Below are 25488 nucleotides of genomic sequence, written 5' to 3'. Positions count from 1 at the left end.
AGTGGTGTTATTAAGCTATTGTCTAAGATAATACTTTATTGATACCTGAATTTTGACAAAATCAGGATATAGTATTATCCATTATTCACTGTGGGGTGATTCCTTTTTCCCCCGTTCTTTTCTCTAGAAAAATGATTATGTGATCCCGAATGTGGGTTTAGGGGCATCGATTTAAATTTATCACCGTGACCTGTGTATTGATTTTTAGTTGCTAAATTCATAGTGACAACGTATTATTGGTGGCCATTACATTTTTATGTAATTTACTTAGTCCTGGCCTACGGGGTATGGACAGATATTTTCTCAAAGCCTCTTCATCCACATCCTCAGACACGTCATCTCCCACCATTATGGGCAAATCAACCAAAGGATCGGGTAAAAATGCCCCTCCCTCTTCCCCCCTTGAGCCATCAGAGGTCCTAGAACCTACAGGCTCTCCTGCCCCAAACATCATCCCCGTCTCCTCTCTACCTATGGTTGAAATGGCAGAGGCCATCTCTAAAGTGTTAATGCCCCAGTTTGACAAGCGACTGGAAAGCACTGAAATGAAGATAGAGGCTGCCCTGTCTAGAATTGATGCTCATGCTGCTCGTCTGACCACTTTAGAGACAAGGGTTAGCGACACAGAGGACAGAGTTCAGACCATCCAAGAAGATTCAGCCTCCCATTCCTCCACTATTCAATCCCTAAAAGAAAAAATCGATGACCTAGAAAATCGACACTGTCGAAACAATTTAAGATTCATTGGTATTCCTGAGTCTTATAAGGGCCCACAACTCCTTGATTTTCTCACCAAGGACATACCTCTAGCCTTAGATATTGCAGATACATTAGGTACTCCCCAAATAGAGAGAGCCCATCGTCTAGGTCCAGAAAGACAGGGTGATAATAACAGACCTCGTCCTGTCATAGCAAAATTCCTAGACTACAGAACTAAAGAACAACTTCTAACTGCTTATCGCAGGTCCAACACTTTGGTAGTTCAATCCCATAAAATTATGATTTTCCAAGACTTTTCCATGTTAGTTGCTCAAAAGCGCAAAGCTTTTTCTGAAATTTGCAACTATCTACATTCCCATAATCATCGTTTTGCACTCCTTTATCCAGCAAAACTCAGAGTATTTGAGGATGGGCGCCCATTATTTTTTGAAAATCACGACCAGGCCAAACGCCACTTTTTCCCCACACGCTCACCTCCTAGGCCACCTTTACTTCCTTGATCTAGATTGATCTTATATAATGGATCACTAAAATTTGCAATAAAGTGATTTGTACAAAAGATTTTGGGTTTTATACGATGGTCTTGCTAGTCCCATTATGGACTGTAGATGTTTATATACAAAATAGTGTATTTTTCTCTTTAGTCTAGGCCTATTGCCCTTACCATATTGGTTAGAGGATGGGCAATACATATTTAATCATAGCTCTACAAATCACATTAACTTAGTATATGTAAGAAAAATTAATAGGTTACTTATTATAATATTCAAATTAGTCAGATGCCCCTGACTATTTTCAGAGTTTCTTTTCTTTTTACTTATTGTTACCGATGTCTTTTTGGTTGCAATTCTGGACACATGCCGTCCACTTAGGACGACATGTGTCCTCATTTTTTGTTGGTAGGAAAATTGAAAATTGGAGTAGTAGGAAGCAAGACACTGTGCATTGTTTTTTTTTGTTGTTTTGTTTTGTCTGATGTTTATTTTGAGTTTAATTTTGTTAAGTGTCCGGTACTCGCCCACGGGAGCATTTGTCGGTGGACTGCATATCCTGAGAATGTCTTTGGTCAATTTCTCAAATGACACACAGAGATAACTCATCAATACCATTAACGAATGAGACTCCCTCGCGCGATCCTGTTCAGTTGTGCGTTGCCTCGTGGAATGTTGGGGGCTTGAACTCGCCCATTAAGTGCAAGAGGGTACTTACTCATCTTAAGAAATTACGCTCTGATATAATGTTTATACAGGAGACACATTGGCGCACGGGAGATATTGCTACTCTGCGTGCCCCCTGGATAGAGTCATGTATTGCAGCTCCATTTCGCACTAGGTCCAGGGGTGTTGCCATTTTGTTTCGAAAGAGTTTGCCATTCACTATATTAGATCAGCTTGTAGATAAACATGGCAGATTTCTTATTATTGATGTTGAAATTCTACATTCGCGTTTCACGTTGGTGAATGTTTATGCACCAAACACGGACTCTCCGACCTTCTTCAATCACATCACTAGACTGTTGCAGCAAAGAAACAATTACCCTCTTATCACGGGAGGAGACTTTAATACAGTCCTTGACCCACAGATTGATAAGGCCCCTCCACCACTTAGATTGGCCCCATCGTCATGGAAAATACTCCCTTCTTTACTAAATTCACTACAATTATCCGACCCCTGGCGCCTCCTAAACCCCACCGACCGGTCATATACACACCTCTCATCAGCACATGGTTCATTATCACGAATCGACTATTTATTATTGGCTGATGTCCTGATGTCTCGCCTCCATGATACACGTTTGCATGACATATTGATCTTTGATCACGCTCCAATCACTGTCACTCTCACATTTCCCTCAAATCCATACCGCGATAACATATGGCGGTTTCCTGCATACCTAGCATCTTCCGCAGATTTTCGTTCTTATCTTAAATCAAAATGGTCCAACTTTATAGATGATAATATTGAACACTGGGACAACCCTGGGCTCATGTGGGAAACCTCAAAAGCAGTGTTAAGGGGCCACATCATTGGGTATATGGCTAAGAGAAAACTTGAAACAACTATTACTTCTACTACACTACGTGCATCTGTCACCCAAACTTTTGCCACATATACTTTGAACCCATCCCCTGAACATCTGCGACTTTATAAACAAGCTTGTCAGCTATTGGAGGACTTTCTCCTTTCGCAAGCGAAACAGAATCTAGAATTTTCTAAACATAAATATTATCGCTGTGGCAACAAGGCTGGACGTTTTTTGGCCACTATAGCCAAATCACGAAAGCCTAGAAATCACATCTCTGCAGTTCTTAATCCCTCTACTTGTTCTCCTACTACTGATCCACAGACCATTTTGTCCCTATTCAACACTTACTATTCAACACTATATTCCTCACAACCAGTTGATCGTGAACAACAGAGACTCATATTAGATGAGGCTCGTCTACCTAAACTTAATCAAGATCAATGTGACATTTTAGATTCAGAAATCACTGAACAAGAGCTTCGTGATGTGATTAAGGCGCTGCCTGCCCATAAAGCCCCTGGCCCAGACGGTTATTCAGGAGAGTACTACAAAATCCTCCAGGATGATCTCTCTCCACTTCTCTTAGATCTATTTTGCCATATCCATCGCGGCTCTCCCTCCCTTAGGTCCTTTAACACCTCGCACACAATTCTATTACCCAAGCCAGATAGGGACCCCCTTCTTCTTGGCTCGTATCATCCTATTACATTATTAAATGTAGACTTTAAATTACTTGCGAAAGTAATGGCCACTCGTTTGCAACAAATATTACTCACTCTTTTGACTGACCACCAGTTAGGATTTGTGGCAGGTAGGCACTCGGTCAAAGGTATCCGTACCGCTATAGCCGCCATAGTTGCCTCCAATCAAAACCCTCACGCTCAAAACATGCTCCTGAGCCTCGATACGCACAAGGCATTCGACACAGTTCTCTGGCCTCATTTATTTGAGGTTTTGATTCGTAGAGGATTTGCTCCAAACTTTATTAAACTACTTCAGTTCTTTTATCATTCCCCCTCAACGTCATTATTGATTAATGGAATACGTGGTACTCCCATGGAAATGGGACGAGGCACTAGACAAGGATGTCCCCTCTCTCCTCTCCTTTTTAACCTTGCTATTGATCCTCTCCTTCGAATTTTGCAACAATGGTCTAGTTTTCGGGGAGTCAGTGTAGGCACTCAAAATGTGAAGCTCACAGTATACGCAGATGATATTCTCTTATACATTCAAGACCCTCAGCATACCTTACATTTAATTATGCAAAGGTTTGATCAATTTGGCAGCATCTCTGGCCTTCAAATCAATGCAGATAAATCAAGAGCAATGTTTCTTCATCCCACTATTGTTACTCCCCCTTGGGCCTCGCCTTTTTCCTTCTCCTGGGCCTCCTCACATTTGAAATATTTGGGTATTATTTTACCTAAAAATCCTACTCAATTGTATAGCATGAATGTGTCACGGATGACTCGACTTATTACTGAGGAGCTCCGGGGTTGGAAACATTTGACGCTCTCATATCTTGGAAGAGCCGCCCTTATTAAAATGATGACCTTTCCTCGCCTTCTTTATATGTTGCAGGCACTAGCCATTCTTCTTACTAAAAAAGATGTTCAATTAATTAATAAACTATTTCGCTCATTTTTATGGCAGGGTGGTAGGGCTCGCATCAGTCTTAGGAAACTATATCAACCTAAATCTAATGGAGGGATAAACTTCCCTAATGTTCTAGATTATAATCATGCTTCTTTAATGAGAATTTTGATAGATTGGCTACAAGATAAAGAGATATATGCTAATACATCCCTCGAATCACAATTTTTACCTACCATGGCCTTAAAATATTTCCTTCATATCCACGATCAAGAGGTTCCACCAGAAGTTCTTGACAATCCTTTATTAATGACAACTAGACGCCTTTGGCATATCCTGCGTCATAAATCTTGTCTCAACGCTCACAAATCCATTTACCTTCCATTGTAACTTAGATTTTCAAAATGGAGAGGCATCATATCCCTTTACGATATGGAAAGAGAGGGGAATTCATACTATAAGCTACTTGCTTGATGTAGACATTCATAGGCCCCTGACGTTCCATGAGGCAACCACGAGATTTGAGACTCTGGAGGCTTATCCCCTGGCATATTTTCAGGCACAACATTATATAGCCTCGGTAATACGGCCACTTTCGAGTGATGAATGGTGTAATCCACTAGATCAATGGCTTTCAGGACCAATACCATCACGCAAAGCTATTTCTATATACTATAGATTCTTGAGTGAGAATCTAAATCATGATTTGGTCAGCCAGGGGATGCGCCAGTGGTTGACGCAATTTCCAACATTGACTAATGAGGATTTGGTAAAGCGACTATTGAAGTCTCACACATTATTAACCGCTAGTTCATATAATGAACTCTTTTTAAATGTATATCATAGGACTTATTTGTCCCCTTACAGATTATACAGAATGGGTCTTTCCAACTCTCATAATTGCCCTAGATGTGCTGGGGAAGAGGCCGATCTTTATCATTGTTTATGGGAATGTCCGGTAGTCCAAGGTTTCTGGAGACAAGTACGACGAGAGGCGGAAAACCACCTAGTTAATTTTGTACCATTTACTCCAGAATGGGCTATCCTGGGTATCTTTCCAAGGGGACAAAAGCTCACCGCAGGAAGTAGAAAATTATTACTTGCAATAAGTGCAGCAGCAAAAAAGACCATCTTGCAGGATTGGATACGCCCAACTCCCATCAATTTTCAATTATATAAAGAAAAATTAAATTTTATTTTCCGTATGGATTGGATTGAATCGGTGCTTGAAAAGGAGAGAAGGGTCGTTTTTTTTTCCATACCTGGGAAAGTTTTATTACGACTCTGCCAACTTTAACACAAACCCAAATTTATCATAGTATGCGTCTGACTCAATGGTATGAAACTAGGGTCCTCTTGGGTGATCCTCCTATTGTGTTGCCTAGTGGGTGAGTGCCGGACACTCTTTTTCTTTTTATTTAGCTAATTATTATCTGTTTATTGTTATTTATTGGTGTCTCAGATATAATTTTTATTAGGATAAATACTGGATAAAATGGACACAGTTATGTATGCAAACATATAAAAATGTCCTGGAATATTTGTAGCTGTTAAAATGTTATGTATACTATTTTCTTGAATTTGATCTGGAAAATGTTATTTATTATTTTTTATTATTTTGATGTACGGTGTTAATTGCTTCAATAAAAACCTTTAAAAAATAAATAAATGTTATTGAGGTTAATACTGTAGGAACAAAAACAGGCCCAAATTATGTGATTTCAGCTGTTTTTATGATTAAAAAAAAAAATACAGATCCAAAACCAAGAACGGTTTTTGCAGAACCAAATCCAGATCCAAAAAACACGAAGGAGATACAGATCCAAAACTCGGACCCCTAGATACACCCCTGACAGCAAGCATGTTAAAGGCTAAACCAAGCTGGTTTAGCCTTTAACATGCTTGCTGCTTTAAAAATACAGGCATACTCGCATGTATTCTCGCAGTGGTGCTGGCACACAGGCTAGTGCATTTAGCCAGGTTGCATTAAACTAAATACAGGATTGTGGGCCTGATTCAGAGCCGGACGCTCTGACCAGAGCGCTCGCTCTGAATCAGGGCCCTCCTACTTAAAAATGGAGTGGCCTCTTGGACGCTCGCATAGCTGTGGATAACCACCCACAGCTTATGCGAGCGTCCATGATGATGGTCGTGATGGTGAAGACCATCGCGACCATCGGGCGTGCGACGAGACCCTGCGGTAGGGTCTTGCTGCTGCAAGCCCTGGAGTGATTTTGGCTCTATCAGAGCCCAAATCACTCCCACTGACATCACTAGTGATGTCAGTGGGGCCGGACCCAGACGGTAGGCGTTCCCATGGGAACGCCTCCGTCTGGCAGCCACTCCCCCGGCACGCCCACCAAAGGGGGCGTGCTGTCACTCACCATCGACAGCACACCCCCTTTGGTGCGAGACCCGGAGCGACGGCTTGGCTGTCGCTATCCGGGTCTTGCGCATGCGCACGACGGAGCTCCCTCCGTTGTGCGCATGCGCATTTGGGTACCATCGACCCGCTTGCGAGCATCCTGCGCACGCGAGCGGGTCTGAATGAGACCCTGTATTCCATACGTATTGTGCAGAAAAGCAGATGTTTGCGGCCTACCATGGGGCTTACGTCCAAGTCTAAATATTACCCAAAGCAGCTGAAAAAGTATGAAGATGTGCTTCAATGGATGTACATTGGCTACATATTAATACTGCTACAGCTCCATATTTTTCATATAATAAATGATCACTACACTGTGTAATACAGTATAACAACTGGAAGCTAACCTGTATTAGCTATGAGATGATAATACCGTAGCAACAACGATTGTGAAACTTTTGATGCATGTTCTTTTAAAAGATAGCTAGACAGATACATCATTCAATCAGTTATTCATAAATATTATGGTTCTAGTTCCTGATTGAGGTAGAATGGCAGTCACAAAATTATGGTCTTTGACACGTTATTTGGCAGCTGGTCACAACAATGCACAAACCACCAAGCAATAAGCACTAATGTTATTTTAAAGATTTACTGAGTAGGCATCAAAATGTCATATGATTCATGTGTTATTATAACTGCTTAACTGTTATTTTATTATTTGTAAGCTGATTATTCCTGATCAAGAGCTAAGAAACTATACAGATATATTATATTAAGTCATTCTTATTTACTCTCCTGGGAGACTTTTGTGGCATCCCGGCAGAGTGGGTACCCATCCTGCATCCCACCTACTTCCTCGTGGATATGGGACTGAACAGTGTAGCACAATTATGCAATTTTCTGCAAAACGCATCATCCTGGCCCCACCCTCTCTGATACAGTATGAGAATCTGAGACAAAGAATAGCAGCATAAGAACGGTTTATAAAATATGGTTCATGACACACTCTGTGAACTCATCTTAATAGTAGGTGTTGTCATAGGCATTTGCTTATGTGTTTTATCTGGCTTATGCACCTGTTTCTATTTCACAAGCAAGGAATTGAGTTAATCTTCTTTTATGTTTAATAGGGATTAGCAATAAGAGAACAGTTGAATTTGGATTTGTGGTGTCAGTCACCAGTTCACAATATGCAAAGCAGGCTTCAGTGCGGGTTTGATGTGTCCTTCCTTCTGTCCTCAGCTGAAGAATCCATTAACTGCAAAGGATTTGTTTATAAACATGATCCATTTAACACATTATAGAAGTCTGGAGCCAGAAGACTTACTTTTCCAATCTTTCATTACATTTTTACCATAATTCAAAAAAGCTTAACTCAGTTATAACAGAATAGGCAAATCACAGAATATGTCTGAATTATAGCACTCTTATTACTGATATCCTGACCAATGACCTACTAACATTATCTATACATAGTGTAAAATAAAGTCCCTGGTAGACATCTGTCTGTTTGTTTGGGCTAATCTCGAGAACCACTGGACAGATTTTGATGCAGTTGTCAGTATTCTATAGAGCATTTGTCGAGGAAGGCTTAGGTGTATGAAACATTAATGTATGACAAAAGGGAGCCGAGCAGTGACGATTTGAGTAAAGCAAGTAAAAAAAAGAAACGGATGACCGAGAGCATTCCTATCTTACTCAGCCTAAACCGTTAAAGATATATCACAACGATGGACTTTATTTTATACCATGTAGAGATTGATACATGTTTTCTAGTTTCTACCAGACAAATTGATCTGTTTACTGATACAAAATGTAAGTTTTTCCCTTGTTTTACCGTTCCTATTTAATTTATGTGAAAAACGATTTTTTAATTTCAAACGAGTCTCCTTTGGCATATCTATAAATAAAGCACAGGGGCAGACACCTAACATGGCTATAGTTGACCTAAGTGGAGACTATTTTTCTCATGGACAACTTTACGTGGCCCTTTTGCATGTCATGTCAAAACAAAATCTTTTCGTGTTGACGTCAGGAGGAAAAATTACTAATATCGTCTACAAAGCAATCTTATAAGACCTTGGTTAAAAAAGACGTAAATGCAAAATTGCTCCTGTGCGAAGGCGGGGCGGGTCGCTACTCATTTATAAAATAACAAATGTAGCTTAAATTTGAATTGATAAAAAAAAAATTAGATTTAAAAAAAAACAGACTTGTATTTATGGTGGCAGTAGGTGATCCCACAGTTGGAGGAGGGTGGCAGTAAAAATGAGTTTCCTACCAAGAATCTTATACTATTTCAGACCATCTTATTACATGTCCCAAATTAGTTCTTAAGTTAAATGCTAAATGCCTCCAAAGATAAAGGTAGGGATCCCTTAGTATTAAGATATACTTTTAGGCTAACCATCTATGCCAAAATTCTCCTGGGTACAGATTGAAACTGATGAAGCTGGTATATTAGACCTAATTTCCATCCAACCCACTGGGTTCAGGAAGATGGAGGGACCAGAAAAATGTCTTGCTTAATCTGGACGTTCTGTATTCAACCTTTTGATCTAGCTGCATACCTATATTCTCTAGCCCCGTTATTTAGGGCAACACAAACTTCTATATATGGTGGACTTGTGAAAAGATTTCCATCTTTTGGCCCCTCATTTAAATAACAACCTGAAAATATTTTGCAAACAAATATCCCACTGAGCCCTTGGACAACACTCTCTACCAGATTCCATCAGATTAACATTTCATGTACTTCAGGCAACTAACCGCTCAGTAGCATAATTGTGGGAGCAACCTTTTCCACCCTTACCCACATACTCAAAAGCATAAAGGGATATTTATCAAAACTTCTTCTATAGAGGATACATGAAGCTGTTGGCCTTAGCAACTAATCATATTCTAGCCATTTTATTTAGTGTACAAGATAAGTGATTGCTAGAATGTGTTTGGTTGCTATGAGCGAAATTTCCACTTTACTTATTTTTAGAAGGTTTGATAAATCTCCCCCATAAACTTGTTTATACTAGGGTTGTCCAGGCTCTGATTAGTTCGGATTTTCCCGCCAAATTTAGATTTGTTTTTTTCCAGCCAAAAATCAGGGCTCAGAAAGAGGTAAAACGTCATCTTTCGTGGACAAACCATCTTTCATGGACTGTTGTACAATAATAACGATGTTTGTCCATGAAAGATGACGTTTTGCCTCTTTGTTAGAACCAATTTTTGGCGGGAAAAAAATCCAAATTTGCCGGGAAAATTTGAACTAATCCGAGCCTACACATCCCTAGTTTATAGCTTCAAAAGAAAATATTACCCAAGTACAAGCCATCTGTCAACAAACCCTGGTTACAAAAGAAAAGTTTACTTTTCTATACAATGGAAAGAACAACAAACTGAAGGCAAATTATTTTATAATGTAAAGCTGAATATACACTAACAGATACAGTATATCGCCCATTCCATTGAACGGGTAATACATCTGTAGCAGAGCCGTTAAGAGCCGTCTCGGGCTCCATTACTGGCGAGGGGTGTGGCCTAATAGAGGGAGACGTGACCACGTCCCCTTAGGAAAAAACATAAAAAGAACCCTATAGGGGAAGTAGGTGTTATGAATCCCTCAGCCCGGCACGAATCCAGGGGGGGGCGCGATCAGAGTGATCACTCCCCGCCACAGGCAGAGGAGACTGCGTGTGCTGGGCTGCTAACAGATAAGAGGAGGGGGGGCAGTGTCGGGCCTGGGCCCCTCCAACAAGCCAAGGCCCTGGTAAGTAATACCCGCTCCCACCCCTCTCAGCACCCCTGAACTGTAGTGCATCAGCAGGTGAGTACAGACAATACGTCTGTGAACCAAGTCATTCACAGACATATAGCATCTGCGCTGCAGCACAGCCAATGCCAAAATACTGTATATTTCTGGCAGTGTGTGTGTGGGCGACCTTCGGATCGCCCGTACACTTGCTGCAGGGATCCGTCTGTGACTGACACTCAAGTGCCCACCCAGTTGTGATGTCAGCACAGGCACATCGGTTGAACAATTGGTAAGCGTATATGCACCATTGGCATATCTATAATAGGTGCAGGGTGTGTGGTGCACATGGGCCCCTGGTCCAGGGGGTCCCACACTGCACACCCTGCTGCAAACATATATTTATTATACTTACCTATCTGGAGTCCCGCGTTGGCTGGTTCCATAGTCTCAAAACGCAGGGAAAATGGTGGTAAGGGATAGATAGCTGCTACATGTGAAATACTGGGTTCTGGTCTTAAGGCAGAGGTTCCCAAACGTGGTCCTCAAGGCACTCCAACAGTTCAGGATTTAGAGATATCCGTGGTTGAGCACAGGTGGTTAAATCATAATGACTGAGGTACTAATTAAGTCACCTGTGGACAAGCATGGATATCCTTAAAACCTGAACTGCCTTGAGGACTGAGGACCTCATTCAGAGTAGGTCGTAAGCGGCCGCTCGTTCATACGCCTAACGACCGCAAAACTGAAATAGGAAGCAATCGGTCGGTCGGTCGCAACCAAAGTGACGCCCATACGTGAACAATGCACCTCCTCTAGCTAGCGAGTGATAGCAGCTAACGATTGAGTCAATCGTTGTCAGTTGTTGTCAGTCGCTGTATGTTAATTTTCTTCTGCTGGTTGCGGCCGCTTGTGTTGTGTGCAAATTACATAAAAAAATTAACAAAAAAATGCATAGAATAAGCCATCCCCATGAAATATATTTATTATTATTATTCTCCAATGCAAGCGCACCTGAATCAATTACAAGCCAATTAGCAGTGTTATTAGCAACAACAAACGATTATTAGCTGCTTGCATTGTGTGGCACAAAATAGAAACATCACTCCTAACATCAGTAACATTCGATAGTATCGATTGTATTCTGGTGCTTGAGAGAGCACATACCCAACCTCCAGCTGTACGATCAGCCAGGCCTCTAACCTGCTCGCAGAGTGACGTTTTACTACTTCCAGCCTTCTATGTCGGTCGTAGCAGGAAATTTATGTATGTCCCTAAAACGCCCTGAAAACGGTGAGGAACGCCTGCATTTTTAGACCACCACCCCTGTCAACACCCACAAACGTCCTTTCATGTCAATCAACTCTCGGAAGCCACTTCCTGCTCGTAAGCCGTACGATCAACAGCATTTTGGATCACAAGGTCTCGTACGCACATGCGCACAACTTACCGTACGCATGCGTGGTTTGGAAACATCGGATGCGTACGACCGAGCGGCCGCTTACGACCGACTCTGAATGAGGTCCTGAGTTTGGGAACCTCTGTCTTAAGGGTTTATCACAAGCATATGGTGTTATTCATAACACTTGTATGTTTATGTTCGTCACAGCAAGACGATACTGAGCGGTCCCCTGGGGAATTAAACTCAAACTTATTTGAAGATTGGAGTAGTTGAGAAAAAGGGATTAATCCAGGCGCCATTGATAAGATTGATTAGAAGAATTAGCTAGGTTGAAGCAGGATAAACTGCTTAGTCCAAAATAAAGGTATGATGCCTGCCAAAGTTCAAAACTGCATTAAAGCAAAATGTACCAATAGCATGTTGATAGAAGATTTTATCTGATGAGTGAAAACTAAATGAGTGTAATGTTTACCTGTTGAAATCACAACATATTAGGTATCACGTAGATCATATAGTGTTAGTATAATGGACACTTTTTTGGAATTTTTACTTGATGATTGAGAGGGGGAAGATGAATGTGAGGTTAATTTATCTAGATTGGAGGTCAATAATTACATTTAAATCCCCACCTAAAATGATGTCTTCCTGTGCAGTTTGGAGCAAGCTGACCTTTTATACCACCAAAAGAATTGATCCCGACACCTGTCAGGGTGCCGGCATCCCAACAGGCGGCATCCTGAAGGGAAGTAGTGTGGTTAGGGGAAGGGTTAGTTTTAGGTGTTAGGGTTAGGCACTAGGGGGAGAATTAGAGTTAGGCACTAAGGGGGGAGGGATAGGTTTAAGGTGTAGGGAGGGAGAGGTTAGGTTTAGGCACCAGGAAGGGAGGGTTAGAGGTAGGGAGAGGGGGAGGGTTAGGATACTGACCGACAGGTGTTGGTATCCTAACCCTTTCGGGATGCCAGTGTAGGGATTCTGACTGCCGGGATCCTGAGCACTGGCATCCAGTACCCAACCCGTAAGACTCTATGGCCTCTGTCCATTTCCAAGTCAGAGTCAGGGAGCCCTTTAAGGACTCTGGAAGTGTAGCAGTTGATTAGGGAACATTATTTTACTAAAATGTGATTTATTTTCCATATCTTCTTGCTTCTCTTTAAGGGCGCTATTTATTAACATTATTTTTACTAAACTAAAGTGAAAAATTATGTTTTCACACCCTTTGCACATTATTTTAGTATAACCTAAAGTTACTAAAGGGCAATTGGAGTAGAATTCGTAAAATTGTACTCCAAGCCCTAATTATCACTTATTTTTAGTAAGCAGATCGCATTTCCCATAATTATAATGGAAAATGTGATCTGGCCACAGTTACTAAAAATAAATTATGAAAAAATACCGGGGAAAGCCTTGTGATAATAACGCCACCTGGAGTTGGCGTTATCCAGGGTCTTCTCCGATTACCGGACTCCTGCTCTGCTCTAATAGGCAGAGCAGAGCCCAGGCCAGCCCCAGTGACCAGCTGTGTGGTCTAAATAGACCACATGCTGATACACTGTAAAAAAGAAGAAAAAAAAAATTAGTAAAAAAAAAACAACTTAAGAGTCCAGGGATTAGAGATCGGGGTCTCCGGTGATGTCCTCCCTCCGGTCAGCTGGTCTCCCATCCTGCACTGGGGCCTGGTCATCACCTGACCGGGTCCCAGTGCAGGATGGGATATCAGCTAATCCGCTGGACATCACTGGAGCACCGATCACTGGAAGTAAGTGTAATTAAGGGAGGGGAGTCGCAGGAGGGGAGGGGAAGGGTCGCGGGGGAATTGCGATCATGGGGGTGGGGCTTAGCGACGAGGGGCTTAGCGGCAGCCGGTTGGCGCATGCACGGGCACTTGTCACAGTATTTTTTGCGCAAGCTCTGTCCCTGCAAGGGATTTTTAGTAAATCCCTGTGATATTGGCTAATATCGCACTACAATCTGCATTCAATATGCGGATTGTAGTAAATAGAGCCCTTAGGGACATATCTATCAATAATATTTTTACTAAAATAATGTGAAAACTGATGTTTTCACACCCTTTTTACATTAATTTAGTATAACTTAAATGCATCTCAGGCAATTTTGGATTTTGCAAAAATCTCCTCCATGCCCTAAAATTCCGTCTATGAACAGTAGTACTGCACTGAACTTTCTCTGATCCTGCTGCTCTGCCCGGCCTCCCTGCACAGCTGCTATGGACAGACCTTGGCTCTGGAATCAGCTGTGCTGGGAGGCTGGGCACAGGAGCAGAATGGGGTATGGGTTAAAATGAATTTACTTAACACATGCGCAGACTGACCCCTGACAAATGAAGAGTTTGCACATGCGCTAGGCCATCTGCTTCTTATTCACCAGGACAAAGCTTTCCAGGAATGTTTGTCCCAGCACCTTCACATTAATAAATCCTTGTAATAATATGCAATATCACAATGCAATATATTACCTTATCACAATTGCATTCCAAATAGGGGCCTAAGTGCTTCTAGATCAGCCTTAATAGCAAAAACATATAATATCTATCTCTGCTTGAAAATGGAAATGGTCATCAATTTAAGACTACACGTTATCAGTCCTATTCCCTGTAATTAACCACTTTTTTAATTACCTGTTGTACGGTATAGGTAATGTCTTGTCAAGTATTAGAAAAGTACAGTAAGTAGTAATCTGGGTTAATAATATCCTCTTCCAAATAGTGTGGAGGGCTCACTGGATCTCTGGAACCAGGACTAGGTGGTCTCGTTCATTTTGAAGAATTCTGAGCCATCATATCAAGATGATTTTTTGCTGCATTCAGACATGTCTGAAAAATTAAGAATTCTAGCACAGTAAGGCCAGGTACACATCAGAACGATTTGTATCCCAGCCGACCCGATACACATACAGCACATGAGATGGTACGACGTCGCTGACGACCCATATGAATAATAGATTAAGGGTGCACACTGAGCAATATGGACGATATCTCATTCCGATCCACGTCAGGATGATATATCGTCCAATGTATCGCATGTTGTATACCCAGTCTAACGCTGGGTACACACTTAGCGATGCGTACACAGCACGATATCGCCGGTGACAGTGCCCAGCATGCGGTAAGTGCATACACACTTGCCGATGCCAGTTCCGACAGGAGGAAGTATGTGTCATACTGCATTCTGCAGCATGTCATTGTTATCGACATCCCCCGTCAGCCCTGCAGTAGAGCCAACGAGGGATGTTGCTAGTGACCCACGGGAGCAGGCATATCAAGGGTACATGCTAGACCATGTACCCGATATGTTGCTTTGATCCGCAGGATCGGACAACATCTCGTCTAGTGGATACCCAGGTTAAGAAAGACACATATTATATACAAATTGGAAGGCAGTCCCTTCGGTAGGCTTACTTGGTAAGGAGCTAAACAATAAACACATAGGTAAATCAGAAAACTAAAATGATGAGCAACGGATTTAAACCACGAACTACACAAACAAGGTTTTTACTCTGCTTCTGTGTTTTTCTGCCCATGGTATAATGTAGAATTCTTCTTGTAAGAACTAAGGGGCTGATTCTAAGTTGCCCGCGAAGTGACTGTAGTTACGGCCAGCCCAAGAAGCCTGATTAACAAGCTTATGCTAATGTGAAGGCTAATGGGGTGGGGGGTATGTGCCTGTAACCTGAAAAGTGTAATTTTATGGCATCCATTGGAACTGATATCATTCCCTACCCCATATGCACGACTCAGATTGTACTTTTGAAAAATGCCCATTACAAGCCCATAATATTTTCATGGCATCCCAATAACTCAGGACGGTTCCATATCCTCACATTGTTGCCGCCCCAAAACACTGTATTTCACAGAAAGAGAGATCCAACGGAGTTCCATACAACTGAGAATAGGATGAAGTTACGCCAAACTGACGTTCCCTTTATAAGTCATATTCTCAGCATACTCGGGTGCGTACACATGATTACCACTTTTGTAAAGATTCATTTCTGTACACCTTGCACTATATATTGGTTTTCTTTTCACATGATACACAACCTAGAATAATCCCGATGACAGACACAATGGTCTATATTTACGAAGAGGCGGCTTTTGCAACCCGAAGCGTATACCGTGAGGTGTTAGAGTAAAGGTACTCCTAAATAATGGACCGTACACACAGTCAGATCAGACAACGATCAGATATCGTTGTCTGATCGACCAGCATGTGCTGGATGATCGTTAGCGAACATCCAGAACATGCTCCATTCCCCCAACTAACATAACGACCCTCGATCAACGAGCGAGGGTCCCTATAGTAACCAGGCGAACTTGGTCCGTATCGACCAGGTTGGCCTGCATGCACAGGCGATAGTCGATATCGATATTGACCGTCCGTGCCTGCGCATCGTTTGAATCGACCAAGAAATCTGACCGTGTATATGTAAGAGGAAACTCTTGAATTTCTATATATTGAATTAATAATTAAAAAACAAATATGTAACATATGTATCAAATGTGTCAGCGCAGCTATCCTTTCTCTGCTAGTATCGCATTTGCCATTCCAGGATGGCATAAGCAGCGTTGTTAGGATAAAAGAGCAGCAAAGACTGCTGTCTTCCTGCCTTCTCCCTGTTTTCTCCGCTCCCTTTTGTGCCAGCAGCCAATCACTGGGTCAGAGCCGTAACTAGACTTTTTGGTGTTCTGTGCCAGAGAGAGCATTGCTCCTCCCCCCTCATTTTTTAAATAAGGACATAAGATAGAGCACCTGAAAAAGGGCCATGGATGGCTTCATGGGGAAGGGCCAGGGAAGGTACACTGGTAGAGGAAGCTAACAGTGAGAATGATAATAAACAGGAAATTTGACAGGCCCAAATAGCGCCCCCTGCCCTATGGTGCTCTGTGCCATGACACACCCAAATGTACCAGATCCTATCGATCCATCCCAAGACCTATACTTGCTGTTCCATACACAGAGGACCTCATTCAGAGCTGCTCGCAAAATGCAAGCGCTCGCTCTGAATGAGGGCGGCCGCTTCGTATTTCAAAGCTGGCCTCCTGGCCACTCGCTAAGCTGTGGGTGACCACCCACAGCTTTAGCGATTGACCAGGTGATGGTCTCGATGGTTGAGACCATCGGGGCTTGCGACGAGACCCTTGCATAGGCGGGGGTGCCTAACCCTAACCCTCCCTTCCCCTTGCCTAAACCTAACCTCCTGGGGGAGTGCCTAACCCTAAGTCCCCCCCGGGGGTGCCTAACCCTAACCCTCCCTTCCCCTTGCCTAAACCTAACCTCCTGGGGGAGTGCCTAACCCTAAGTCCCCCCTGGGAACCCTAAACCTAACCCTCCCCCCGTGGCTATCCGTGCCCGGCGTCCCTTCGATCAGGATGCCAGGCGCCGGTCTCCCGGCGTTGGTAAAATGATAGGCGTCTAGATTTAGGTGCCTGTCATTTAACCCTCATCGGGATTAAGCAGTTGGGAAGCCGGCTGTCGGGATTAGGTCTGCCGGCTTCCCGACTGCATACACTGTGAACACACAGGCTGCATAAAACAGGCAGCTCATGTCATATTACTTTCAACTAGATGCCACTTCTATTCTATGAAAAAAAACATACCAAACATACTGTAGGTGTGTCTGAATATGGCTTTGTATCCAAGAATACAATGATATGCAATGAAAGGAATGAGATTGAAATAAGTAATTGTAGGGTTATATTTTCTTGCGCATAAAAAAGTCTAATGTGGTATGTGTAATTGGTTGTATACACCTAACTGGTGCCCGCTTACATGGAATACTGAATAGGAGCAGTATATTGAATTGTATAAATTCCTTCTTTTAAATATATGTTAATATAATAAAACCTTACACATGTTTGACTAGGTTTAGACACTTGCAGAACAGGGAAAGGTTAGCTACAGCAACTGCAAACCGATTCCATTTCCGCTATCTCCTTAATATGTGACTCCTTTCTGACACATTTACGCAGCTGTCTGCAGAGTGTACAAGCATGTATTCATTATTAATCATTCACCGTCACCTATAAAGGATTCAGAGGTTGGCTCTACTTCGGTTCTTAGCAGAGCTGCACTATATGCACAGGGGCTCTATGGGTGTCTATTCATATTTCATTCAATTTGCATGTTATCGAAGCGTAAAAATATATTGTTGCTACACATTCATGTAAGCTCACCTTACCGCGAGATGAAATGTTATACAGCCCCATGGGCGTATCTATAATAGTTACACTGTGTGCGATGCATACAGGCCCCTGGGTCCAGCATGGCTCACACCCTGCACCCATAGATTAGAAAGAGCGGGGGGTCCACAAGGAGACTGGAGACTGAACATGGGTCCCTTCTCACTTGAACTGCCATTGTACAACCCTTTAACAAGGCTCAAATCCCCGCTAAATATAGCCAACGCGATTGTCTTTGGAGAATAATAATAATACATTTGCATGTATCAGTGAACTTTGGGAATGCGCACTGAAAGCCTCCAGTTTCTGCACACACTTTATATTATTTGCAAGTGGCACAGGGAATATAGGGGGAGAGAAAGAGAGAGCTACTGTATATCTGCTGATGTATCCACCAACTATGCAAACATTTCATATACCTCCTATACGTGCTGCAGAGATAGACAGACAGAGACAGATTTAGGCGCCAGGCCGCCCCTATGCACATTGTTGCTCCCCCCCAAATAAAAAAATTAAATATGCAATATTTAAATTTTAATAAAGGTATATTCTAATCAGCGCTGCCAGTGCCACCAGACAGGGATCCACGCTTCAACATCTCTGGTGGCCAAAGCCTTCACTTGTGATCCCTATGCCAGTTCCGCGGTGTTGAAGTCGGATGGTTGGCTAAGACAGAATCTGTTAAAATCAAAATCTGCATGAAGCCATTTTGCGAATGGCTATTCAGCGCCATTTTGCGAATCCTACACAGTATATGGCGCTATGTTATTATTTAGCATCGTGCATTTCCTACACAATAGAACACTGTTAAAAGTCCTTACAAAAACAATACATACATTTATTAATAAACATATATCAGTGATGACAGACAAAGTCTTGTAGACATGTCTGTGACAAATAATTAAGAATACACAAAGATACTGTGAGTGTTTGCTCCGCATATAGATACAGTATGTCTGTGACAATTTAAGTTTAACACAGACATTGATATGCTCAGAGAGAGTGGATTTAGAAACAATTGTCAGACATTTAGCTATCGTTAGAAATTGTAGGCCTTGTGTCCCATGCTGATGTGGTTAAGAGGGACTGACAATTGTATTCTGAATAAACATAGGAAAGCCTTTTGTTAAAATTATCAGACTGTTTGCCAAAGCTTGCTCAATCTGTGAACAGGACAAACTCCATTGTCTGTCATTATTTTAGTTCAGACAGAAGTAATATTATTGTTTGGAGTTATGTATATATATATATATATATATATATATATATATATATATATGTATATATATATATATATATTGGTATATATATACAGTCAGGTGCATAAATATTGGGACATTGACAGAATTTTCATATTTTGGCCTCTATTCACCACCACAATGGCTTTGAAATTAAACAAACGAGATGTGCTTTAACTGTAGACTTTCAGATTTAATTTGAGGGTAATTACATCCAAATCAGGTGAACGGTGTAGGAATTACAACGGTTTCTATATGTGCCTCCCACTTTTTAAGGGGCCAAAAGTAATGGGACAAACTAAGCAATCCTAAATCTAACTTTCACTTTTTAATACTTTGTTGCAAATCTTTTGCAGGCAATTACAGCCTGAAGTCTGGAATGCATAGACATCACCAGACGCTGGGTTTCTTCCCTGGTGATGCTCTGCCAGGCCTCTACTGCAAATGTCTTCAGTTCCTGCTTGTTCTTGGGGTATTTTCCCTTCAGTTTTGTCTTCATCAAGTGAAATGCATGCTTAATCGGTTTCAGGTCAGGGGATTGACTCGGCCATTGCATAACATTCCACTTTTTAGGCGTAAAAAACTCTTTGGTTGCTTTTTCAGTATGCTTCGGGTCATTGTCCATCTGCACTGTGAAGCGCCGTCCAATGAGTTCTGAAGCATTTGACTAAATATGAGCATATAATATTGCCCAAAACACTTCAGAATTCATTCTGCTACTTTTGTCAGCAGTCACATCATCAATAAATACAAGGGAACCAGTTCCATTGGCAGCCATACATGCCCACGCCATGACACTACCACTACCCTGCTTCACTGATGAGGTGGTATGTTTTGGATCATGAGCAGTTCCTTTCCTTCTCCATACTATTCTTTTCCCATCACTCTGGTACAAGTTGATCTTTGTCCAGAGTGATGTTGTTCCAGAACTGTAATGGCTTTTTTAGATGTTGTTTGGCAAACTCTAATCTGGTCTTCCTGTTTTTGTGGCTCACCAATGGTTTACATCTTGTGGTGAACCCTCTATATTCACTCTTGTGAAGTCTTCTCTTGATTGTTGACTTTAACACATATACACCTACCTCCTGGAGAGTGTTCTTGATTTGGCCAACTGTTGTGAAGGGGTTTTTCTTCACCAGGCAAATAATTCTTCTGTCATCCACCACAGTTGTTTTCCGTGGTCTTCTGGGTCTTTTGGTGTTGTTGAACTCTCCGGTGCGTTCTTTCTTTTTAAGAATGTTCCAAACAGTTGATTTGGCCACACCTAATGTTTTTGCTATCTCTCTGATGGGTTTGTTTTGATTTTTCAGCCTAATGATGGCTTGCTTCACTGATAGTGACAGCTCTTTGGATCTCATATTGAGAGTTGACAGCAACTGATTCCAAATGCAAATGTCACACCTAGAATGAACTCCAGACCTTTTACCTGCTTAATTGATAATGAAATAATGAGGGAATAGCCCACACCTGTCCATGAAATAGCTTTTGAGTTGATAGTCCCATTACTTTTGGCCCCTTAAAAAGTGGGAGGCACATATAGAAACCGTTGTAATTCCTACACCGTTCACCTGATTTGGATGTAATTACCCTCAAATTAAATCTGAAAGTCTGCAGTTAAAGCACATCTTGTTTGTTTCATTTCAAATGGTGAATAGAGGCCAAAATATGAAAATTCTGTCAATGTCCCAATATTTATGTACCTGACTGTATATATATGTATACATATATGTATATATATACTTAAACGATCACATGGGTATCCACAATGCATGCACACATATATATATACAGTTGCAATTATAAATAGAAACACACACAGCGCATGGTTTGCGCTGTAACACAAACCCTGCACACAGCGCACCTTTTATGCTGCATGTAGACACACAACGCATACTTACATATTATCATAAATATACACGCACTCATAAAAGGTTCCTGCACATTATGGTTTATATTAAAGTTATTAATTATGATGTAAAATGCATGTATTTGATATTAATGGTATACAACATGATAGACATGGCATGTTTGGTACTAAACTGACACACTGTTTATTTCCAGATATCTGAATCTATCAGCGAGGGAGTCGCATCTTGCGTTCGATGGTTATGGAATATAGTAAATTATTGGTTAGAATGTATACACTGTAATGTAGTGTCTCTATCTAGTTTAAATCAATTAAAGAAAGACAATGTAATCTGGAGAATTGGGACATACCCCTAGTGAACTGTCCTATGAACTACAGCGTACTACAAAGACCAAGAGCAAGAACCAGTGGAATTATGTTTGTCTGTCTACATTGTTGTTATCATGATCTGTTAGGGTATATAGCCTGTGTCCCGGTCCCAGTTAGTAGCCATTCTCTTGGATGACCACAGACCTCTGGATTGATGACTGTAACTGGGACTGGTGCACCTGCGTATGTACCGACTGTACCTTGTTTATGTATAAAAATCTTTTCGCTAATTGTATTTAGATCACAGCATGTAACTAAATGCTTTTTATGTGAATAATAACTTTTTGTGCTTTGGAACCACAGTCAAAGTCTGGAAAACAATTATTTATTGTGCGACTTACAACGCTAAATAGCGACATTTAGGGTGTATAGATTATTAGATATTCATAGCGGGCACTGCAGTTCAGCACTTACAGGTATCAGCAGGCTTATGCTGCCTCCCACAACTTCATAGTCGGGTCACTGCTGGCTTATATGATGGGGCAGGCCGGCCAGTCCAAATCAGGTGCCTCTGGAGTACATATAGGCATACAGCAATGAGGTAGTCCTAATCTCAACCCAGAGCCGGCACTCCAGGGTTCGGAGCACCCTGTGCCAACTCTTCAAAGTGCACCCTCACATCGCACCGACGACCAACAATGGGGGAGTGACCTAATTACAATAAGCCACGCCCACTATGTGACGTTATTTCTTATTTCACATTTGCTGACATTGCGGGGTCTGTGTTTTGGGTCCCCATACTGCTTTTTGACATTCTGATTATAAACTAGCAAACTACATCCCATGAAAGCCCTGTTATCATTGGGGATGATTGATAGAGAGTTTTTCACTGCTGTATGAACAGATTCCAAGAAAAACTCAACTAATCTGAAGTTATGTTACATTATGAGCAATACAAATATATTTCAGGAAGCCAGCTTCAAACAGCATACCAGTAACATATAATCCCTCATTGTATGAAAGTAAATGGATACATTTTGTTGTATAACCATTTACATTGCTTACAAACAATAGGACAATATGTATTCGGAGGACTGCCAACATGCTATGCTTCAATGGGTATCATTTGCATAGTAAATACTTCCTTATATTTGCTCTATATATATGGGTTATGTTTGTCTGTGTACATCATTAGTACACAGATAGCAGGCTAACTCTTACATTAAGCATACAAAATCTTAACATATATCACTGAAAATTACCTTTTCTTGCCATGAATCTCCAGTGTTTGATCTTGTTTCTATGGTGCGGTTGGACATATTCGGCTACAACAGTGACTATGGGTAAGTAATGCTAGGATACCTAGGGGGCATATTTAGCTCAATTATTTTGTGGGAGATATTAGGAAATATTAACTATCTCCAGGATATATGTAGGATAGATATTTGCTGTGGTCCCACATTTTCAATCACAATAAAAAAACCAGCCCTTATAGAAACTTATGAGGGCTGGTGAACTGTGTAATTTACCAGGCATCGGAATTCAAAGCTTTCCAGAGCTTGGCCCCAGTAGCTAAAGTCATCTTCATATAGCGTTAGCCCCTAATAGCCATAGTACAGAATTTATTCAGATTCCTCCCATCAGCCCGACGACCACACATGCGCATTAAGCTCACGGGTCTGTATGAGCATGTAAAGTAATATTAGCTATCACTTTGCATCTAATTCCTCGACAGGATGGGCTCTTGTTGGAGCCAGTGTCCCGGCAACATTTGGTAAATTGCACATTTTTATAATACCTTTTTACCACAATATGTGGCGATTAAAAATTATATTTCACATGGCAAAGCTTAATTTCCTATTCAGTGAACTCTACTTCTTACAGTTTATATAGTTTATTTCGTATTATTTGTGAATTAGGTTTAGATAAAAGTGTAAACTACTGTAAGTAACCCAGTACAGAAAACTAATTTGCATAAAAATTATCTTAATTTAACACAGAATTTAAAACCTACAAGTTTATTTTTTCTCATTATGTTTGAGTACTTCTCAATATTTTATTATCTTGGACAATCTTTCTTTTTAACCAATGCATGACAAGCCACTGATAATAGGGATTACATTAGGTACTCGTATTAGTAAAAAAAAAGGGAGTATAAAGGAAAAGGAACAGTTTACCCTTTGTAATATTTGTCCTTTGTTTCTTCAGGTTCAACACGTTTCAAGGAGGAATGCATTTCCCAAACAGGTATAGAAAATACAATGTCATAGGTGCCAACAGTCCCCATTTTCCAGTCACAGTACCACAATTTAATGGTTTGTCCCTATACAGTAATGTCCATGAAATCTCTCTACTTCTCAGCACTGGCTAATGTAATGGTACATTTTCTCTTAGGCTATATTGCAGGGGCGTCTTTAGAGAGGAGGGGGTCTGTGTGCATCCCCCGTCGTGGGCCCCCTCCTCTCTATATCAATCTGGAGTCCCATCTTCTTTGATCCCATCACCTCCCTATCCTTCCAGCAGCAAATTTGAATCCACCATCTCTCCAAGAGAGTTTGCATAACAATATTATCCAATAACCTGATTAGTGTAGGAACGTGGTGGGATAACATATTGTATTACTTCTTCTCTGTGGTATACACCCAAAAATGGTACCTACTGTGTTTGCATAATATAAAGAATGTGTAAAAGGAAACAGTTATTGGGTACAATGACGGGAAATACTAAGCATCGCATCCACAATGACGTACATTTCACCACTTATCAGGTACATACAGTACCAGTGTTAATTACACCGTTATGTACCTAGATTTGCAATTCTAATCACAAAGGACAGCTCTCCTTCTGCACCTGCGCAAAATGAAACGCGAGCTGCTGGGGGTGCTGGGAGGGTGCCCTCTCAGTTGGGAATGAGACTAGAAGCCCATAGACTTGTATTGGGTATAGGCATCTAAACCTGGCGTTACCCACCGGGTCCAAGCTCTGGAATGCACTGCATTCTGGAGCTTGGTACATAAGAGAAATGCATAAGAGAAACTTCATTTTCGGGGGTTTGACTGCATTTTTGCCCATAGTACATCCCACCCTTAGTATCTAGTAGAAAGATGGATACCCAATGTTCATGACCATTATTCAGTACACTGGTATTCCTATTTCACCACACTGAGACTGTGTAATAAGATTATTCAATAACCTGATCAGTGTGGGAACATGTTAGGACAGCATGTATTAAATTAATTAGTGATGTGAAAAATAATAAAAATTAAGAAAAATTATTCCATGAGAGCCGACCGCCTGTACACTTGCAGCAGAGGCTGTGGGGAGGGGGGTGCAACGAGACCTCGGCCAACGGGACCCGCGGACAGATGATGGTTGTTTAGTGTGTATGAACAGTCATCATCTACAGATCACTCGATCTGCAGATATTTCTTTTAGGTGTGTACTCAGCTTTACTATATACACTGCTTTATCTTCTGTGTTTTTCAGTTATGCATTTAGATAATCAGTATAGTTTATTTCCATATTGCTATGGTATTTGACACAGCTTTGCTGTTTGTATGGGAAATAAATGTAGCAGAGTAGCTGTGTGTTGTATCTGAAGGGAACAGATATGTCTGATTATATAAATACATGACTGAAAAGAAAAGAGAGCAAGATAGATAATTCAATTTATTTAGTAAGTCCTATGAAAGTATAGAAACTATTTGAGTCAAATTTATAGTGTTTGAGAAATGTCATTCTCAGTTACTTGCTGACTTCTTTATATACAGTAGCATTTACACTTGTGTTCTTTTACTAGAGTCCTCATCCCTGACATACCTGGTGGACACAACTGGTTCTATGAGCGATGACCTAGCGCAGCTAAAGAAAGTCAATGATTGGATTCTTGACAGAGTGTCAGCACAACTTCCATGTAGTGTCCGCCAATATACAATGGTGGAGTTCAATGATCCAAGTAATAAAAAATGTTCTGCTGTAGCTCAAACTATTTTATATGTATATGTAAATGTATTCATTATATAGAACC

At 41.2% G+C, this 25488-nt stretch overlaps 1 protein-coding gene across 1 annotated transcript in view; it reads left to right on the top strand.

Annotated features, from left to right (window-relative positions):
- The first annotated feature begins 2491 nt into the window (after nucleotides 1-2491).
- The window catches only part of LOC148519748 (uncharacterized), a 71859-nt gene continuing 48862 nt past the window's right edge, over nucleotides 2492-25488 (top strand). The window contains exons 1-3 of the mRNA XM_088476208.1: nucleotides 2492-3275; nucleotides 23670-23708; nucleotides 25261-25416. Of these exons, the coding sequence (XP_088332334.1) occupies nucleotides 2492-3275; nucleotides 23670-23708; nucleotides 25261-25416 (979 nt within the window). The remainder of the gene's footprint in view (nucleotides 3276-23669; nucleotides 23709-25260; nucleotides 25417-25488) is intronic.

Source organism: Taudactylus pleione, unplaced genomic scaffold (assembly GCF_031769625.1).
Source record: "Taudactylus pleione unplaced genomic scaffold, aTauple2 ptg000184l, whole genome shotgun sequence".
Taxonomy (NCBI): Eukaryota; Metazoa; Chordata; class Amphibia; order Anura; family Myobatrachidae; genus Taudactylus; species Taudactylus pleione.
Note: the sequence above shows the minus strand (reverse complement) of the source record. Positions and strands in the feature narration are given on the sequence as shown.